Raw genomic sequence first — 21,681 nt, 5'->3', positions numbered from 1 at the left:
GTGTGCACCACTATGCCCAACGGAAGCCGCACTTTTTTTTTTTTTTTTTTTTAAATTTTTGAGAGAGGGTCTCACTATGTAGTTCAGGCTGGCTTTCAACTCACTGTATAGTTCAGGCTGGCCTTGAACTTGCAGTGATTCTCCTGCCTCAGCCTCCCCAGTGCTGGGATTACTGTGTCAGTGTCCAACCAGATGAGAAATTCTTAAAAAACTGCCGAATTGTTTTGTGATGGGGATTTTTAGTAATCACCAGTTTGTTCTCCACCTCTAAATCATACTAAATGTTCTCCTAAATAAGGAAGCAATTGTTATTACCTTTCATTTAATAAAACTGATGTGTGGTTATTCTTTAACAGAATGATGATTGGTATCTAAACCAACATATAGGAACTTTAAAGCTCATTACCCAATAGCTTAGTCTTTCATGCAGTTTATATTCTTAGTTACTGTTCAGAATATAACCAAAACATTATTTTTAGAAACCTTCCATTATCCTTGTAGTTAAAGGTGGAGTTCTTTTGAAGAGAATAATTTCGTATTGAAAAGCAAATTGCATTTTGTTCCTGTAATAATGGTTTGACACTATCACAAAACACTGTAATGGGTTTTCCCTTGGAATTGCAGCAAAATTAGTTCATTCTCCTTTTGTTGTTACTGTTGAGCCTTTTTAAAAATTTGTTCATTTTTTGCACGTAAAGTACTCTGATGACATCCTTGGCCTGAGATTGCCTTAGTCCTTCCTCTGCATAACTGCAAACAACCACTTTACGGGGTTTTCCCCTTTGGTCGCTTGGACGGAGGCCTAGCCCTCTCCCCTAGTTTCTTGTTGTCGTCAGCCTTACTTAACGTTGATGTGCTCAGCACCAGCTTGACACACATAAGCTCATCCCAGTTGGATGCAGTATACAAAGACGGCTTTGGAGCTTCTCAGATCCCACATCCCAGGCCACCATGGTTGGTGGTGGCCCTCAGCCTCTTGGTGAAGCAGCATTGGTGTCTACTGCCATTGTCAGCCATGGTGGCGTTTTCTGGTGAAGCCAAGTCTTGAACACAGGCCAGCCTCTGCTTCTGTGCAACCTAGAGATGGCAGGGAAAGATAAAGAGTTTTATTTGTACTTTGTTTTGATATGGTCTTGAAAGCAATTAAGTTCTAGAACAGGTTAAGCTTCAGCTTAACCACTTCAGAATAATTTTATTTATTTATTTATTTTGAGACAGGGCTTTTCTATGTAGCTCAGGCTGACCGTGATCTCACTGTGGAATCCAGGCTGGTCTTGTACTAATGGTCGTCGTCCTGCCTCAGCCTCCTGAGTCCGGGGATTATAAGTGTGTACTAACATACCCAGCTTTTTTTTTTATTTTTATACTTTTGTATTTGGAAATCTGGAATGATTAAGAAAGTGCCTTGTTTTTGTTTTTGTTTTTGTTTTTGGTCTTTTTGAGACGTGGTCTCGGTATATATAGTTCAGGTTGGCCTTAATCTCACTTTGTAACCCAAGCTGGTCTTGAACTTGGAATGATCCTCCTGCCTCAGCCTCGCAAGTGTTGGGATTACAGGTGTGCGCTACCACACCCAGTAAGAAACTGTTTTAACTTCTGATCTGAGGCATAGTTGAAGACTTTAAAAAGTGTTTAATAGTACATTCTGTTTAATTCAGTATAGCCAGTGTACTATCATTTCAACTTGTGGCTCTACCTGCATTTCAAGAACTCAGTCATTGCATGTAGCTAATAGCCTGGCCTATTGGACAGTATACCTCTATGAGTGTTAATATGTTGTACCAATTTCTTTCTTTTTGGTAAGAAATTTTATAGAACTGGTGATATTTTTCTTCTGAAGAGTTTGGAGGGTAAACCATCTGGGCTTAGAAGTTTTTTAGGTTTTCAGTTACTAATTCAATTTATTTTCATAACTAGGTCTGTGCAGGCAGTCTGTTTCAGCTTAGATGACTGGGTAATTTCAGAGACTTGGTCTCTTCCAACATCCCCTCTTACATTCTTGATATTTTGTGTCTCCCTCTCCCCCTTTTCCTTTCTCTAGAGATATCTCCCCCACACGTTTATTTTTTGTATGGTACTGGCACTTGAACCCAGGGGCATTCTGCCCTACCACTGAGCTACATCCCCAGCCCATTTTCGGAAACAGTGTCTTGCTGAATTGCCTATTGCTGGCCTTTAATTTGTAATCCTCCTATCTCAGCCTTCTCAGCTAGGATTATAGGTGTGCAACACTATACCTGGCTTAGATTTCTCAATGTTATGGGTCTTTTCAAAGAACCAGCTTTTAGTTTGTTTGATTTTTCTCTATTTTGTTTTCAGTTTTATGGATTTCTGCTCTTTTATCATTTCTTTCCTTCTGCTTATTTTGAATTTATTTTGTTCATTTTCTTGGGCTTTTTAATCCTTTTTTTGGTACTGGGAATCAAACTCAGGATCTTACACTTGCAAGGCAGGCGCTCGGACCACTGAGCTATATCCCTGGCCCTTTCTTGGGCTTTTTAAAATCCATTTTTATAGTACTCAGGATTGAACCGAAGGCCTCTGCACTAAGCTGTATTCCCAGCCCACTTTTTTTTTTTTTTTTTTTTTTCTGGAGGCGTGAGGTTGAGACAGGGGCTGGTTCTGTAGTGCAGGTTGGCCCTGAGCTTACTATGTGGCTTAGGCTGGCCTTGAACTTGTGGCACTCCACCTCCCTCAGCCTCCCAAGCAGCCCAGCCCACTTTCTATTTTTTATTTTTAGACAGAGTTCCTAAGTTGCCTGCGATAGGTTCAAACTTTTGATCCTCCTGCTTCCACCTCCCGGGTGCTGGGATTACAGGTGCACCATCACACCTGTTATGGCTAGAGTTAAATTCCTAAGTATTCTTTTCATTAAAGAAACACCCTACAGAAACAATATGAGCCTTGAATTTTACTTCTAGTTCAACACCATAATAGCTCAGTGACCTTTACTTATTTTCCCTTTAAATGACTCATCTATAAAGTAAGATTCCTTCATCTATAAATAAGGGAAATTAGTACCCACCTCATAGTTCTGAGGAAACTAGAGGAATTACTGCATGTAAAGCTTGTAGAATAGTGCTTAGTACAGAAACACTGCGTAAGTGTTACGTCTGTTTTTAAAAGATCTGACTGTGTCATGATACTTTGTGCAGGAATCCCTCCTCAAGTGTTAACTGGGTGGATAGATGGATGGATGTATGGATGGGCAGATCAATGGACAGACAGTGCTGGGGCTTAAACACAGGGAGTCACTCATGCGAGACAACCACTCTAACAACTGAACGACATTCCTAGCCCTTAAATTTTTTTTTTTTTTTTTTTTTCTGGTGCCGGGAATTGAACTCATTACCTTGCGCTTGCTAGGCAGGCGCCTTGCCGCTGAGCTAAATCCCCAGCCCCTAGCCCTTAAATTTTATTTTGAGGCAAGGTCTTTCTAAGTTGCCCAGAATGTCCTCAAACTTGTGACCCTCCTTCCTAAACTTCCCAAGTAGTTGGGCTCACAGGCATTACCTTGTCTTATAAGGACTTTCTTAGCTTCCTTAAGGCTTTTCTCACAGATCCAATGATCTAGTTCTTTGGAGTCATGGCTGGACCTTGAAAGAGAAGTCAAAGATTCCCAGTCATAAAACAAAAATGCATTGCATTCAGCTTCCTATGGAAGTAACAGCATCTCACTGAAACTAAATTGTGAGAGGGGAAGGATGAGTCCTGAAAACTGCTTGTTTGAGTTTCTGGTGTGTCTATAAAAAGTGAGTAGCAGTTGCGTTCTTATGGCACAGATACTGGCCTCTTGAAGGCCTAAGGATGCTGCTGGATATGGAGTTTGCCCTTCACCATTTGGAAGGGAGTAAGTGTTCTGCAAGTCTTTGTGTGCATTAATGTGCCACATGACAGAGTGCCAGTGTGTACTGGAAGAGAGGTTAAGACTATGCATTTGATAATGCCTTTGCTTTAAAGATACTTTTTAGCTTCTGGTTTCCTGTTTGTCAGGTAAAGAGGTTGGAAATTACCTCTCCATCCTAACAAATAAAATGCTAAAAAACTGAAAAATGAACCCTTTTTTTTTTCTTTTTGAGACAGGATCTCACTATGCAGTTCAGGCTCACCTTGGTATCACTTTGTAGCCAAGCCTGGTCTCAAACTTGGAATGGTCCTACTGCCTCAGCCTCCGAAGTGCTGAGATTACAGGTGTGCGCCACCACACCTGGCCTTAACAGTTCTTAGATATATCAAAGAAATAAGGTCATGGGGCAAAGTGTAGCGTAGAAATTGGATGGACTGCCGGGCAAATACAGAGAACCATAATTTACCAGAGATAACCACAAACAGGAGCCTCCTTAGGAAGCAGGACCCGGTGAAACAAAACCGACGCTGTAGTTGACAGGTGCTGCAGCCTCGGTGTGGACAAGCCTGAGTGATAAAATCTCTGGGGAACCCTCGGCATCACTCGCCTGCCACACCTTGAGCTTCGCCTCCAGGAGCTCTCCTAGTTCTCATGGGTGAATGCTGGAGAAAAGCTCACTAATACTTGTGGGGAAGAGGGGCAGAGAATAATTCCAGAGCATCCTGTTCTTCAAGACCTGCCTGCAGGAGAACACACACGCATGCACACACATACACATATACGCTATACTAGAGATTGAACCGAGGGACTCTCTCACTTGTGGTCGGCAAATACTCTACCATTGAGCTACATCTTCTAAGCCAGAGAGAGAGGGAGAGGGAGAGAGATTTATATATATTTATATTTACATATATACATTTATATAAATAATTTTGTGTGTGTGTGTGGTGCTGGGGCTCAAACTCAGGGTCACAGGCATGCAAGGCAAGAATTCTGCCACTTAGCTGTAGCCCCAATCCCCTGTATTTTTATTTTGAGACAGGTTCTCACTAAGTTACCTAAGCTGGCCTTCAGCTTACCATTCTCCTGCCTCAGCCTCCCACACAGCTGGGATTACAGGTTTTAGGGGTAAGGTTAGAGTTCTTGCAAAGCATGGTATCTATTAAAAGATTGTTTGCCAAAATTTAAAAGTCTTAAAACTTAACAGTAAGAAGATGAACAACCTAGGTTAAAAATTGACCAAAAACATAAACACAAACCTCTCTGAAAAAGATAAATACACAAATGTCAAGCATAGAAAAGGTGTTCACTCTCATATGTTATCAGGAAAGTATAATAAGGATATATCACCACATATCTCTTAGAATGGCCAATATCCAAGCACTGTGGAGAACGTGGACCAACAGGAAGTCTCATTCTCTACTGCTGGGAATGCTAGTAGATAAAGTAGATTTGCAGTTTTTCACAAAACTATGTGTTATGACTAGCAGTTGTGCTCTTTTGTATTTATTAAGTGAGTTAGAACCTGCTTTCACATAAAAACCTCCACATAGGTGGTTATATCAGCTTTATTTAAAATTGTCACTGCTTGATGCAACCGGTATGTTCTTCAGTATAAACCATGGTCCACTCAGACAGTGGGTTATTACTTAGTGCTAAAAAGAAATGAGCCCTACAGTCAAAAAGAGACATGGAAGAACCTTAAATATATATTACTGAATGAAAGAAGCCAATCTGAAAATGCTGTGAACTGTGTGATTAGAACTGTATGACTTTCTGAAAAAGACAAAACAGAAGACAGTAAGAAGCTTAGTGATTGCCAGGGTTGGAGACAAAGGATGGATAGGCAGCGCACAGAGATTTTAGTGTAGTAGGAGTGTTCTAAGTGCTACTCCAGTGGTGTGGTCTGTTGTGCATGGAGGGAGGAGAGTTGTGTGCTTGTGAAAGGAGGGGGTATACAGGAAATAGCTGTACCTTCATCTTTATTTTACTATGAACATAGAACTGCTCTTCAAAATTGCATTAAAAATGCTTACTGCAGAGGGGAGTGGGTGAAAAAAGAATTAAGGTGTGTTACATACGTGTACTAATAAAAATTGAAAAAAATATATATATTAATATTAGTTCAGCTGATCCCTGAACAAGGGAGGTCTTTTTCCATATTCTAGTGCCCTTAATTTCTTCAGTGTTCTGTAATTTTCATTGCAGAAGGTCTTTCACCTCTTCGCTGAGGTTGATCCTTAGGTACTTAATTTGTTTTAAGCTGTTGTGAAGAATGTCTACTGATTTCTTCCTCTGAAAGCCCGTTATTAGTGTGCAGGAATGCTGTTGCTTTTTGTGTGATTTGTGCCCTGTGTCCTCAAATTTTATCCATACAGCAGTATGAATAATTTCTTTTTAAGGCTTAATGTATTCCATTGTGTGTAAATATTTCATTTCATTTTATCCATTCATCTTTCAGTGAGCGGTTGGGTTGCTTCTACCTTTTGGCTATGACACTTCCATGAGACCCTGCTATCTGTTTTTCTGGATAGATATCTAGACATTTTTCGAAGAATCTTACTATTTTCTATAGTAACTGCACCATTTTATATTTCTATCAGCAGTGTATAAGAGTTCATTTTTCCACATTCTCACCAGCATTTGTGATTTTGGATAGTAGCCACCCTGTTGGATGAGAAGTAGTTTTTCATTGTGGTTTGAGTTTGTGTTTATCTGAAGTGAGTAGTGATGTGGATATTTTCATGAGGTGATTAGCCGTTTATGTAGCTTTATAGAAATACCTATTCAAGTTCTTTGCTTATTTTAAAATCAGGTATTTTGTTGTTATTTTGTTGTTGTTGAGTTGTAGGGGTTCTTTTCTAGTCTAGATATCAATCCTTGGGACCGGGGATTTAGCTCAGTGGCAGTGCCTGCCTTGCAAAGCGTGAGGTCCTGAGTTCTATTCCCAGTACCAAAAAAAAAAAAAAAGATGGGTATCAATCCTTATCAGGTACATGTTTTACAGGGTTTTGTTTTTCGTTCTATGGGACATCTCTTCACTGTTATTCATGTCATTTGATGCACAGAAATTCTAAATGTTAATGTTAAGTTTATTTTTAAAGTTTCTTTTTGGTATTGTATCAAAAAAAAAAAATCGTCATCAAATCCAGTGTTATAAATCTTTTCCTCCGTCCTTTGCTTTTGGTTTTATTTTCTTCTTAAGCGTTTTGTAGTATTAGCTCTTAAATTTAGGTCTTCGATCTAATTTGAGTCAATTTTTGTAAATTTTTTTTTTTTTTTTTTTTGGTTTTTCTCCGGTACCGGGAACCGAACTCACGACCTTGCACTTGCCAGGCAGGTGCTTTTGCCGCTGAGCTAAGTCCCCAGCCCCTCAATTTTTGTAAATTGTATGAGGTAGGGCTTCAACTTCATTCTTTTATATGTAGCTATCCAGTTTTCCCAGCAATGTTTTGTTATGTTTTGTTTTGTTTTGTGGACAAGGCCTCACTATCTAGTTCAGACTGACCTTGAACTCACTGCGCAGTCAGGCTGGCCTTGAACTCACGTCGATCCTCCTGCCTCAGCCTCCTGAGTGCTGGGGTCACAGGCGTGTGCCAGCATGACCAGCTTTCCAGCACCATTTTTTAAAGACTGTCCTTTGTCATTGCATGGTCTTGTACACTTAGCAGAATCACCTGGCCGTGTACATGAGGGATGGTTTTAGGTTCTAGATTCTTTTCCTTTGGCCTGTGTCTTTTTTCCTGCCAATCTCAGACTGTTCTTATTTACTACAGCTTTGTAGTAAGTTTTGGCGGCAGGGGGACTTGCTTTTTAGCTCCTGGTAATGCTAAGGTCAAAGGGTTCAGGCATGAACAGCTTCCCCATCAACCACCCTTTTGCTATGTAGATTTATCCACTGGTGATTGTTGCCAGAAGCATTTCATACAAAGTGATGATTTATTTCTTCCACGTTAGCCTGGGGTAGGGGTTCCTTCATCAGCAGTGACTTATTACCTTGAATCTCTGTGTCTACAAAAAGGCTAGTAAAATGCTTAAGTCTTCACTTTAATTTCCCATTTTTAGACTAAGCAGTTGGTGCCCTGGTGCTTTCAGTGACACTAATGAATGTCAGAGGAGTTGAAGATTTAGCTTGTTTCCCTCCTTTATATAGGTATCACTTTGAACTCTTAGTTATATGAAAGCTGTTTTAGTTCTTCGCAAAAAGAAAGCAAGGAATTTGGGTTTTGTGTTTTGGCAGCACCAGAGACTGAACCCAGTGCTTGTGCACAGAGCTGCATCTCCAGCCCCCTCACCCTGCACCCCCACTCACCCTTCACCCCTTGGAGACAGGATCTTACTATAGCCCAGGCTGGCTTGGAACTCGCAGTGATCCTCCTGCCTCAGCCAGCCAAATTCTAGGATTGCAGGCGTGTGCCACCATGCCTAGCTTCCAGCCCCTTTAAAAATTTTTTTTTTCTGTTTTTGTACTGGAAATCAAACTTAACGACCTCGCACTTGCCAGGGAGACATTGTGCCACTGAGGTATATCCCCAGCCCAAGAATCTGTATTTTTCTTTTTTTTTTTTTTTTGAGACAGGGTCTTGCTATGTAGTTCAGGCTGGCCTTGAGCTCACTTTGTAGCCCAGGCTGGATTCAAACGTGCAGTGGTCCTCCTGCCTCAGCCTCCAGAGTGCTAGGATTACAGGCATACACCAACAAGGCTTTTAGCTCCACGGCCTTAATTTTAGAAAGCGTTCCTTTCTTGTTTATCTTCTGCCAAGAGACGCCTAGCTGTCACTATCTAGCATCCATTTCCTTCTTTGTTCAACCCCAGGATACATATACAGAAGTTTTCAGAATTGAAAACAGATTTACCAGTTGGGACTGTTACATTGATTTTTAACAGTTTTTATTTTACTATACAAATTGGTAATGTGTGTGCTTATTATGCTCTGATTTTACCTGTGATGTTAACTTTTAGATATGTGCAAATTATGAAGCATTCTTACCATGATCTGAGATGCCTTTGTACATCAGTATGATTTGTTAAGATTATGGACATGGGGTCCAAGTAATACATACTGCTTTTACTCTGTACTTGGGTGCTCTGAGCTTAAGGAATAAAAAGGTTATGTTCTCTTTTAGTAATTTATTATATATTTCTACAAAAGGAAATTTACAAATAACTGGCTTCTCAAATGACCTTCCTTTCACCGCTCCTGTATAGAATCAGAGCAACAACCAAGGCCAGGAGAGGTGGCTTAAATGTGCTGAGATTGACTGAGTTACATAAGAAGCGTTCAGTCTCAAAGCCAGGGGAAGAAATAGCATTGGTCCCATTTCCTGATAACATCGGGCTTTCAGGAGATGGTCCATTTTCACAGCATTTTGTTTCCTGAGCTAAGAGAAGAAAGCATCTGACCCATAGCTTAGTAGAGTGAACTATCATATACTTAGAAGAGGATTTTTAAAACAGACTGGTGGAAGTCAAGTAGGAATAACTGTACTGTAAGAGAGGACATATCCTTTTGAGAAAATGAACAACAGAGTGATGGAATGCTGCCTTTGGCTCAAAAGCTAGCTGGGGGCCGGGATATAGCTCAGCAACACAAGCACCTGCCTGGCAAGCCCAAGGTCCTGAGTTTGATTCCTGGTACCAAAAAAAAAAAAAGGCTGGATGAGAGGCAGGAATGACTCCTCAGTGTGCCTGCCATTGGATATTTCTGTAAGGCCCATCCTGTTGGTTTAGGACTTCAGCTGTGAGTGTTGAATTTAAGTCCTCTGACCCGCTTTCCTGGCACTTATAAGGGAAGCCATTGCCCCATGTACAGTGTCAGATCAAGAGCTTGAACATGTTTATGGTACTGGTTTGCATGAGCATTTACGTTTTCTTTAATGGTAAATATGCCTGGAATGGATGACTGTTGCTCTGAGTCATCTAGTGCTGCTGCTGCTTTTGCTGCTGCTTCCTAGAAGGAAGAGTTGCTAATTCCAAAAGTGAACAGCAGATGTCACTGCTTCCCCACTGGCTAGAGCCTAAGAGGCCATTTCTCCATTTCCATCATTGTCCTTTTTAGTGTGTATGTTCTAGAGTTATATTTTACCTGTATTTCTGGCAGCAAAATTGATGGTAAATGTGTTTACCTTTTCCTATCAACCTTTCAACAGCTGTCTAGCAGCCTAGATTGTTTTTCACATTTGTTTGTTTTGTTGGTTTGTTGGTTTTTTGTTTTGTTTTGTTTTGTTTTTGAGACAGGGTCTCACTATGTAGTTCAGGCTTTCCTCAAACTCATGGCAGTTCTCCTGCCTCAGCCTCCTGAGTGCTGGGATTATAGGGGTGCACCATCATGGCTGGCTTCACGTTTTTGTTTTTGTTTTTTTTTTTTTACCAGAATTCACTCATTTAGAAGCTTCTTGGGCCAGGGACGTATGTAGCTCAGTAGCACAGTGCCTGCCTGGCAAACGCAAGGCCCTGAGTTTGATTCCCAGTACCAAAAAAAAAAGTTTTTGGGTCCTTCTCTTGCTTAGTTTTTGAAAAACTTCAGTAGGAATACGTAGATGCTAGTGTTCACTGAAGTAAGGTGCTAAACTTCAAAGAAAAGTGCTGCTTTATTTTTCTGTTTGAACCCTTAGCTTTGGCATTTGAAGAAATCAGGAACAGAATTGTGACCACATGTCTTGTGAATCTTTTTTTAAAAACTTGTAGTTTCAATGTAGATAAGTAGAGTTTCTCTTTATAACAAAAAGGCAAAGTTGGTGATGAATCAGAGTACCTTAGAAAGTCCAAAGCGTACCGAATTTGGCGGGTATTTTGATCACAGAGACTGAGAAAGAGCTAGAACGATAATATGTCTTAGTTTGTCTGGGTTAGTGCTGTTTTTCACTTGTTTCTTGACATAATTATTAATAGCTCCCTCTTTCACTCTCAGTGGTCTGAGTTTGAACAACATACTCTAAATTCTTCTCAAAAGAGGGAGAGGTACTCATAAATTGTAATTCTGACAGTGTTAATCATTTTTGACTTAAGAATTAGGTTTTCTCTGTATTTTCTGAGTTAAACATGTAAAATAAAGCCGAATCCACAGAGATATTCTGAGAATAGTAGCTGTTAGGTTTCTGTCATTGTTCTTTGGAGTGATGATCTCCAAATTCATCAGTGCATTGGAATCAACTGGAGGCTTTTCACAAATAGAGTTTCACTAGAGATCTGTACCAGAATTTGCAGTTGACATTACCAAAAATGCAGACATACATGCAATAAAAACGCTCTGGGCATCTTTGTCAGTGAGCTTTTAAAAAACCATGTAGGTGCTTTCTTCCTGTGGGTTTGGTGATTGGGCCAGTGGGGGCCGCCGCGGCCTCGGGGTGCCTGCATTGACGAGAGTCCCCTTTTCGTTTCAGATGTCATCTGGGTGATTCTCAGTGTGGAGGTGGGTGGACTTTTAGGAGTAACACAGCAGCTGTCATCTTTTGAAACGGAATTCAACACACAGCCACATCGCAAGGTAGAAGGAAACTTCAACCCGTTTGCCTCTCCCCAAAAGAACCGACAATCAGATGAAAACAACTTAAAAGACCCTGGGGGTTCCGGGTTCGACTCGATCAGCAAAAACACATGGGCTCCTGCTCCTGACCAAACTGAGCAAGATCAGGATAGACTCTCACAGAACTCTGTAAATCTGTCCCCCAGCAGTCACGCAAACAACTTATCAGTAGTGACTTACAGTAAGGTAGGTGCCCTCGGAGAAGAGGAGAAGGGGTAGGTGGTGGGCCTTGGGATCTGTGCTACCCTTCATGGCAAAGTAGACCTCCTGCTGCCGCTCCCAGAGGCGAATCTTTAAGACTGCTTAGCTCTCCCGCCAACAGCAACAACACAAAAGCCCTCTTCCCTCCCCATGCCCTGTGGATGTCACACTATCCACATTTGTAATGCACTCCTGTCTCTGCTCTGGTTTGGGTGTTGAAAGACCTTTAGCATTAAAAAAAAAGTATCAAAATATCACCAGCCATGTTTCCAGTGTAAATGTATACAAAGCTTAGATTACCAACAACACACATTTGGAATCTGTTCCTACTTTGGGTTTTTTGTTTTGTTTGTGGGTGGCTCCCCTGAGTAAAAAGACAAAACTCATTTATTCTATCCTAAATACTGTTCTTGGGCTTTTACTTCATTTGCCCTGTTTGCATCTCTCCTTTTGTCTGTTATGGTCCGTTCACTTCCTCACCCACAACCCACATGGCTCAAGTGATATTTTGACAAGAATAATGAGAATTGGGGGACTGGGGATTTAGCTCAGTGGCACAGTGCCTGCCTGGCAAGCGCAAGGTTGTGAGTTCGATTCCCAGTACTGGAAGAAACAAACAAACCAAAAAAGAACAATGAGAATTGTTAACAGTGATTTTAAATGCTGAGTGTTGTGAGATTTTTCTCGTGTTTGCATCCCTGCTGAACTGCAGTGGCTCCGTGTTAAGTTTTGGTTGCTGGACTAAAGCCCTGATGCTGAGAGCTTGCAGTTGCAGGTGGCTGATGTGCCGTCTCGTGAGCATCCCTGTGCATTCTCTGACGAATGGAGCTGTGCAGTGGAGCCAACAGCCTGCCTGTGTGAGCACATCAACCCTTAGCCTGTCTTCGTTTCACGCTGACAGCAGCCCTCAATTTTTCAGAGAAAGTTGCTTATTTGATGTTTGATGGGCAGGTAGCTGTTGTAAGAATGATGCTTTTGTGATTGGTAGTTTGTATATGACCTGGATCAAGTTACAACTTAAGAAACCTGGTGAGATGAGTCCTCTCTACAAGGTGTAACGAGAGGGACTCATTTAGCAGCACTAACGAGAGTGAAGGATTGATTGGTTGGATGGTTATTACAGAGGATTTTGTGCAGTTGCGTTAGTTGTACAGGATATAAAAGAGGTAAATTGGCAAGGCAGCAAAATTGAGCAAAGGCTGCACATCTTAACGCTCTAATAAATAAAAGATTTTCTTCTAAGCTCCTGTTTCTCCAGTTTTTCCTCTTATAAATGTAACCCTCCAGAGTATGTGACTGTTCTGAGTGATAAATGAGCCAGCCCTAAGCTGAGCAGGTCTTGTTAGAATGCAGAAAGAAGGCAGCTAAGTTTAATGGGAAGATGAAAGTTGAGGCAAAATCAGTCGCTCAGCTGCTTTCTGGACTGGAAGCTGCTTTACTTGTCTGTGAGCCATCAGCCACACTGTCGCTACGTTCTCGGAAGAGGGTCGCTGTTCCTGGCCAGTGCACTGTGCTCATCTACCAGGTCATAAACCTGGTAGTTGTTGTCTTGTCCTTTTGCTGTGGCAAACAGAGACCCTGAAATGACACCCAGGATTTGGAGGCAGATTTATTTACCTTGACAGGCACTGATTGGGATCATTCCCAGAATATCAGGCCCTGATTTCTGATGGTCTAGGCTAGGGCTTATATGAGATAAGCAAGCAGGAAGTACAGAGGCAGAATAGCTTGTCAGTTGGGGATTGGTTCTTACAATGCGCATCACAGTGACCAGCTGTTTCTAAGAAGCAAAAGTAACAGGAACTGGAATAGGAACTATTACCCGGGCAACTGAGAAACAAGTTACTGGCGTGGAGGGGGCAGATTCTGCTATACTGTGGGCACTGATGGCTTTTGTTGTTCCAGTGCTTGAGATTAAACCCAGCACCTTACACATGCTGGGCGAGCAACCTGCCACTGAGAAAGTCCTGGCCCTTCTTTAAAATGTTCATTGGGCCGGGGATTTAGCTCAGCAGCACAAGAACCTTCCTGGCAAGTGCAAGGTCCTGAGTTCAATTCCTGGTACCAAATAATAATAATAATAATAATAATAATAATAATGCCAAATAAAATTTTGATTTTGAGATGAGGTCTTGCTAAGTTTCCCAAGCTGGTCCTTACTTGGGATTCTCCTGACTTAGCCACCACACCTGGTCTATGGACTGATGCCTTTTGGCCATCTCTAGTGATTTTCCACAAGACATGGTGACCTGATACTTTCTGCTAGCCTTAATTAGGCTCCTACCAGATGCTGCTTCTTTTGAAAAGACTGGCCTGGGTAAGGCTATTGAGGTATTTCTTAAAGTTGTTGAGCTCCTGGATTAATTTTGTCTATGGACTCAATGGGATCATTTACATGTATGTAGCTTCCCATCAGAGATAACATCCAAGAAGGCTAGTGACTAGAATGCATTGAAAATATAAAACCTGGATCCCAAAGAGAAAATTGGGGTTTCCTTTTTCCTTAATCTAAGCAGAATCTTACTCAGAAAGCATATTGTTTATGAAGCATTCAACCAAGTTTTCTGAGAGTATTTCTGTCTAAAATTGGCCAGCTCTGCCTCTTAGGCCTCCTTAAAAATGAATGGAAAGGGAGCTAGGCATAGTGGCATACACCTGGAATCCCAGCACTTGGGAGGCTGAAGCAGTAGGATTGCCACAAGTTCAGAGCCAGCCTGGGCTACATAGTGGGTTCAGCCTGAACTACATAGCAAGACCCTGTCTGAAAAACAAACAAAAAGAGTGGAAAAGGGTATAGATCAGTAAGTGTCAACACATTTGTGCACTATTTAGTATACATTGTATGGTGGGAGACTCATGTGAAATATGTGATCCCACAGTGAGCTCAGTACAGTAGGGGAGAGAAGCATGCAGCAGGCTTAGGGAGCAATTCAGGCAAGATGAAGCATGAATTTGGTCAGTAGAGAACAACAGAGTCAAAATGTATACGTAATTTGTTTGTAGTGGTCGGGTTGTGGGCAGTGGTAGGAGTCAGAGAAGCAGAGATGATATGGAGATGGAGTTGAAGCCAAGGATTTTTCAAGGTTAGCTGAGATTAGGAAAGGTAGAGACAGCAAGGACAGTGGTGTGGAGAAATTTTAAGTGCTGATGGCAGGATGAGTACGAAACGTATGGTTCAAGAGCTGTGGAGATGGACAGTGGGGCATGGAAGTAATTACAAATGGCTTTGGAAAAACTGGTGCTGTGCTTAAATGGCTATAGATGGACGTGTATCATAAGTGTTGACTAAAGGTGAGACTTACAGCAGGTATACTCCTAAATGGGTGGTTTATTTTCAGAGGTAGATGTGCTTCAGGCTCTGGCGTGTATACTTGACGACATGATGTCAAGTGTGTGCCGGCGTTACTTTCTAACTCCTGAGTGCCAGCATGCATGCTGCTGAGTGCTGCACAGGTATCATCTCACTGCTAGGGGAGGGTACAGAGACTTCGAGGGGCTGGCTAACTTCGCAAGTACCACACGGCCGGGAAAGCCAAAGATGGGATTCTAACCAGGCCCCACATTACTGGAAGGTATTTCCTAGTTGGTACTCTTGGGCTTCCTCTAGATGCTCTTGTTGGGCTGGAGACTGTGCTGAAGTCCAGCACAAACCAAGCTGACTAGTGTCATCAAGGCAGGAAGGGAGGCAGCTTCAAAGTAAGATAAGCAGCTCTAATGTAAATTGTATGCTACCTGTGGCATCTCGCTTTCACAGCGCTCCCATTTGGTAAGTATTTAAAGTAGTGATTTTTTCCTGATTGGTTAAAAAAAAAAGTCAGGCATGGTGGCACACGGCTGTAATTCCAGCACTTGAAAGGTGGATGCAGGAGGATTGGAAGTTCAGGCTCAGGCTGATTAACTTAGCCACTGAGCAAGACCCTGTCTCAGAGGGTTTTAAAAAATAAAAAAAGGGCTGGGGATGTAGCTTAGTGCTGAGGCCGTGGGTTCAATCCCCCGTAAACAGAAATAAATGAATAAAAATTATTTAAATAAGAATTTTAGGGGCTGAGGATTTAGCTCAGCGGCACAGCGCCTGCCTGGCAAGCGCAAGGTCGTGAGTTCGATTCCTGGTACTGGAAAAAAACTTTATTTAAAAAAAAAGAATTTTAGCCGGGCGTGGTGGCGCACACCTGTAATCCCAGCACTCGGGAGGCTGAGGCAGGAGAACATTGTGAGTTTGAGGCCAGCCTGGGCTACAAAGTGAGCTCATGACCATTCTGAACTGCATAGTGAGACTCTGTCTCAAAAAGACAAAAAAATAAAATAAGAATTTTAACTCTCAGAGTAGTCAAACCATGTTGAGTTTATAATAGCACCATTTTGTGAATGAGAAGAAAGGAACAAACCAGTGAAGGAATGAGCAAAAGAACCAACCTCCCTCCCTCCCTCCCTAGGGGGCTCCACAGTTAGGAAGTGTTTTCAGTCTCCCCAGTGCCGTCTTTATCAGGTGGGTGGGAGGGGTATTTGGCACGCCGGTGTCAGGAATCACCGAGTTGGCAGCACAGTATGCTGGCTTACCTTGAAGGAAATGCCCTGCCGCCATAGCAAGCTGCTCTTGGAAGCCCATGACCACAGTTTTGGTCGGCAGATAGTTTCTTGCTGCCCCCATAGTGACAGTTTAATCTGTGAAGATTGGTAGGATGAAAAGATTGTTTGAGGATGTGCAGATGGGTGTGTCAGCCGAATGGTGTGTCTTCAGTGTCAGGAAGTGGACACGGTGGAGTCCTTCCCCAAATGCTCTTAAATAATTTTAAACTCTCTGCACTCAGTGCTTATGCCCTGGAGGGAAGCTCTAGGTGGGCACGCCGCCCCAGCTGCACCCCACAGCCGAGAGGCCCTGGCCCCTTCTTCCCCATGAGAGCTGTCAGGGAGTCACAAAGTAAGTATATGCTGACCTGCTCCTACGAGTCATAAATCTGGCTCGTAGCTTTTGTCAGAAATTGGCTAGCCTCATTGTCAGCTCATTTGTGGATAACCTGTCCCAGGTGAATAGGGAAGGTTAGGAGCTGTTTCAGTTAACCCTTTATTGCAATAGCGCCAGAGTTTTGGATACCAGCAGTTACACAGCTTGCTGCTCACTCTAAGGCTGAAGTGAATTCTAGCCCTCTGACTCATCCAGGGCCCAGGGTAGCTTCTGTTTAGACTGTGGGAGAGTAGTGCAGAATATTTTATGAGGTGTGGAAGGAGAGCAGAACGCCTGTTAAAATTAGATTTGTCTCTTTCTTATATGTAAGCTAGTAATTTTTTAGATCTCTGGCTGTCTTCTAAGAAGGTCTTTCCAGAGCAGTAAAGAGACACCAAATGGTCTGATTCCAGACAGCTGGGAAGAGGGTGTGGCTGGCAAAAACTGAGGGGCTGTTTTTCAAGACAGCCAGATGCTTCTTCACTTCCTTTCTGTAAAGGAGTAAGGGTTTGGAGTGGGGGGGTGTAGCTCGGTGGTAGAACACTTGTCCAGTGTGTGTGAGACCCTGGGTTCGGTGCGTAGCATGACCAAAAAAGACAGAATTTACACTGAGGAAGCTAAAAAGGGTATAAATTCATTTATTCTTTTACTTGGCTGTTGTTTTCATTCTTACCTTTTAAAATGTTGGGGGCTGATACATGCCATATACTTCTACTTTAAACTGGATTACAGCCTGAGCCACTGTTATTACTTCCGCCAAGCACTGGTTCAGAAGGAGAAACGTGTTATTATCTGTGGAGGAGTGTGTCCCACTGCTCCTGCTCCTCAGCATGAGCCCGGCCCGCCCGAATCCATTTGCTCCTCCCCCACTGTGTGGAGCTCCTGCAGCGGTCAGTCTGCCTCTGTCGCATCAGAAGTCGCCTCTCTCCAGTGGCTGGCTGTTGACTCGGGCATACATGAGTTATTTTCTCTCCATCCACGTGAGGGTTTACAAATAGTTTTGGGTGCAGCAGAAGAGGTTGGAAAAGGCAGTGCTTTCACTATGTGGGCCTGAAGATACGGAGGCTCTGGCTGCAGTAGCCAGTAAGTTTAACACAATAAGGCTGATTCTCAGGTGACTGAGTCTAACATTTGCCGAGTTCCCAGGGTTTGACCAGAAGGCAGGTGGTTGGTTTCCTCAGCTGGGCTAATGGTTATGCAAGATGTCAGAGGGCACCATTGTAACCTTTCCTCGGCCATGAAACCTCAGATCCTTTCCCTAAAAGGTTTTAAAGTAGTCCAGTGAGAAGATAGAAGAAAAACTTGTATTTTATCCAGCCTCTGTTCTCCTCCAGCAAGGAACAGGTAGCAGAAGATACTATTTCTAGGCCAATGAAAGCGCAATGCCCAGAGCTGTAAAGCTGCCATTTACGGAGCACTGTGTGCCTGCCAGGCCCTGCGCTATGGGAGGACTTTTTAGTTATTGTTTAATTATCAGTGTATATAACTTCAGGAGCTGAGTAGTTTTATAAAACTTACAATAATCCACAGTGTTTGTTTCCCAGAGGCAGCAGGCTGAGTTCTTGACATGCATTGCTTCATTTAGTGAACCCAGCAGCACCGTGATGTAGACACTTGTTCCTCCCTTCCACTTCCTGAGCCCAGGCCCACCACCACAAAGCTGGAAAGCAGTAAGATCAGGGTGTAAGCAGAGGCAGCTCTTACTGGCTCCTGACCCTGCTCTGCTCTGAAGCTTGCCTCCCAGTTACGGTGCTCAGGTACACATTAGCTGAGCTCATCGCCGTGGACTTCTGTAGATGATGGCCATGTTTCAAGTGATGATCCAGTCAGTCACTGACCAAATTATTGTGTAACTTCTCTACGACTAAGCTCTATCTTCTCTATCTTTTCTCTGTCTTCCAGGAAGGGAAAAGATTCTAAAAACTTACGTAGTCACTTGGGTATAGATTTTGTTGACACTGGAATTTTCATTAATTTATTCCTGCAACAGCAACATGTATAGCTCTTCGAAGTCAAAAAAGCCTGTCTATACTCTGGGACCAAAAGATAGTCTCCGTGGTTTTATTTTTCTGGAATGAATTCAAAGTTTTCCGTTGAACACACTGAATATTTAGAGTTAGAACATACTTAGAGGCTTGGCCTACTTTCCCTTTAAAGTTAGGTATTGTTTCTGCAAAGGCTCTTTGGAGAATGAATATTTTAGGCAGAGGGACGGGCAGTATAAGTCCTGAGGTAGAAATTTGGCCAGTGCAGTGTTCAAGGAATAGAAGGATGGCCAGAGTGAGAGGAAGAGTAGAAGATGAATTCAGAGGGTGTTCTGGACCCTGTAAAGTTTGGGCTCTTGCTCTAAAGAAGCAAGGGAGCCATCAGAGGATGTTGAATGGAGGAGTGATATGGTCTAATGCAGTAAGAGGATCTCCCTGGCTCCTGTGTGACAAGAGGACCTATGGAAAGTTAGCAGTCATCCAGGCAAAGAGCATGAGGGCCTGAGGCTCAGTGGGGGAGGATAGTAGAAGCGGTCCATTTATAATTATTTTGTAGCTACAGCTAAGAGGATCACCAGTAGGTTAGTAGGGGATGTAAGAGAATAGAGAATGACCCAGGGACCCATTAAGAATGTGATGCTCTACGTGGCACTGTGATGAGGTTTGCTGGTGGGCAGAGTCAGTTGTGGCTGTTCTCCAGAGGTATTTTATACAGTTAGTGTCAGGTTGTAGAGACCTGTTCGTTCATCTGCAAGGACTGCAAGAGAATTTGTGGCCAAGGAGGAAGCAAGGCCAAGCAACTAAGGGACCTGACCCAGATCTCTGGCAGTTTAGCACCTTCTGTACCAGGAGAAGCTCACCAGGAGACTGACTTGATATTACACTATGATGATTCTATTGAAAACCCAGAAGAGCCAGTAAAGTCCTCCCTGCTTTGCTGCTGTTTGCATTGGTGTGGGTCGTGTGTCTATTTTAAAAATAAATCCAGCAAACACCGTGAGCCTTAGAAAATGTCTTCTGTTGTTTGTGACATCGCTGTCTGACTGAGAATTAAGAATCTGTTCAGGAACTCTCTCTTTTGTGCCTCCACAGAGTCAAAGCCATCCCTTCCATTTTATTTGCTTTGGGTTCTGAACATTGTTTTAGATTTCTGTGTGCGAGGCCTTGTTATTGCTGTAATAGAACTGGTGTCCCCAGGATGCGCAGCATGCTTTATTTTGGTGGTAAGGACTCATTCCCATATACTCTTGAGTTCAGCATTTTAATTTCTGGTGAGAGTTCTCAAAGTAATACTAGTGAAATTGAAGATCTCAGCAGCTAAAAGTGTAATTCAAAAGTGTGAGAATTTGTCTCCAGGTATAGATGCTCAGTTTTCAAATTACTTGTTCTTTGCTAAGTCTATCCTATCCGACAGGACCAGTACAAAACCTAAGAACAAGGAGGAGCTCTTGTACCTTGGGGAAAGAGGTGTAGGCTTCCTTAGCATTCAGCTTAGGGTGAAGCCCTTTCCAGAGGGGTGGACCTTCCCTGCAAGCCTTCAGAGCCTGGGGCTTTTTGCTGTGATGGCACTGCCTAAGGGCCAGTTCAAACTGGCTGCTTTAGGGGAAGTAGCTTCAGTAACAGTGAGGCCTCTGAGGTGCTCAGCTGGTGCTAATCCCTGTCTCCAAAGAATTGACTCTAATCCCACAGGGACTAGCCTGTGGGAAGGAATGAGAGCTGGTAAGAATGGGAAATACTGAGTTCCAAGTGCTCATTTGCGTCTGGGGAAGGGAGACAGCATTAAGATTTGTAGTCAGGAAAGTGGCATCTGCTAGATGGTGGATTTGAATTGAATCAGAGAGAACTACCACAGCAGGTAGGCTCAGCGGCAACCCCAGGTAGGGTGTTTTCACGGGACACTGGCCCGCAGCCTGGCTGTGGTGAGTGAGGTATACTTAAAGGGTGGGGTGAATTTCCAAGGAAGACCTTTGAGAGCCAAGTAAGGAAAGTTTCGCTAGTGAGGTAAAACCAAGTATGATTGACTGAGACCAAGGAGACGAGAGACAACTTCCTCTCCTCCGCCAGCAAGCCGGCTGTCATGAGTAACATGACAGGTGAGGAGATGATGCTGGGAGGGAGAAGTCAGCCGAGGGGAGCTGAGTGCAGGGAGGCGGGACCAGCAGCCTGACCTTCGAAGCTGAGCTGCCCTGATGCAGCGCTGGCGGCCATGTGGCCAGGAGCTTGGGTGAGCTCCTGAGGTGTCCTTCCCAGAGGACCTCTGATCAGCTCTCTCCTCCTTTTGAGGACTCTCCTGCTTACCCTAGGAGATGACCATGAGAGAGCTCTGACCACTTGAATTCTAGTGCAGTTGGTAATACAGATCTCTGGGGCTGGATGTCCACACAGGATATCACCTTTTCTGAAGTCATTGGAAGGGGCAATAAGTCTCAGCTAGGATCCTCCATCTCCTTATGGAACTTGCAGTAATGCTTTCATTATTTATGTTCGCATTTGATTGTTCATGGTGATTTTTTTTTCTTATTTGAAGGCTGTGAGAGTTGTCTTTAGCCTTGGGTAGCTTAGACGATGGGAGGCTGTAGAGAGGCTGTGAGATGGGAGGAAGGAGGGAAGAGAGGCATGTGTGGGTGACAGGAGGACGGAGGGAGGATGGCGCATCAGGTAGATGGGTGGTTGGAGGGAGGATGAGTGGACAGAGGGGAAGTTCCCCGGAAGAACTGTAGAGGTTAGTTAAGAGCAGCAGAGACGGTTGCAGAGGTAAGTATGAGAAATGGTTTTGCAGGGCTTTTTAGAACATATTTAGGAAGCCAGATAAGGTGGTTCACATCTGTAATCCTAGCATTCAGGAGTCTGAGGCAGGAGGATTGCTGCAAGTTTGATGCCAGTCTGAACTATGTAGCAAGACCCTGCCTCAAAAAACAAAAATAATAATAAGCAGTGAGGCAGGAGGATTGTTGTGAGTTCGAGACCAGCCTGGGCTACAAAGTAAACTCAAGGCCAGCCTGAACTGCATAGCGAGACCCTGTCTCAAAAAGACAGAAAAAAATAAAAAGCAGTAAAAAAGGATATCCAGAGGCAGGACGTGTGGCTTAGTGGTGGAACCTTTGCCTGTGTGTACAAGGCCCTAGGTTCCATCCCCAGCAGCACATACCCCAAAAAAAGAGGTGGGGGAGATACTCTCCA

General features: G+C 43.2%; 1 protein-coding gene across 1 annotated transcript in view; it reads left to right on the top strand.

The window, feature by feature from the left end:
* The window catches only part of LOC102018326 (chromosome unknown open reading frame, human C6orf106), a gene marked incomplete at its 5' end in the record, with an annotated part of 72,001 nt that overhangs the window by 45,377 nt on the left and 4,943 nt on the right, over positions 1 to 21,681 (top strand). Inside the window, 1 exon segment of the mRNA XM_005389532.2 lies at positions 11,231 to 11,559. Within this exon segment, the coding sequence (XP_005389589.1) occupies positions 11,231 to 11,559 (329 nt within the window).

This window comes from Chinchilla lanigera, unplaced genomic scaffold, assembly GCF_000276665.1.
Source record: "Chinchilla lanigera isolate Chin_1 unplaced genomic scaffold, ChiLan1.0 scaffold00036, whole genome shotgun sequence".
Lineage (NCBI taxonomy): Eukaryota > Metazoa > Chordata > Mammalia > Rodentia > Chinchillidae > Chinchilla > Chinchilla lanigera.
The sequence above is the reverse complement of the archived record's forward strand: the minus strand, read 5'-3'. Positions and strand labels throughout refer to the sequence as shown.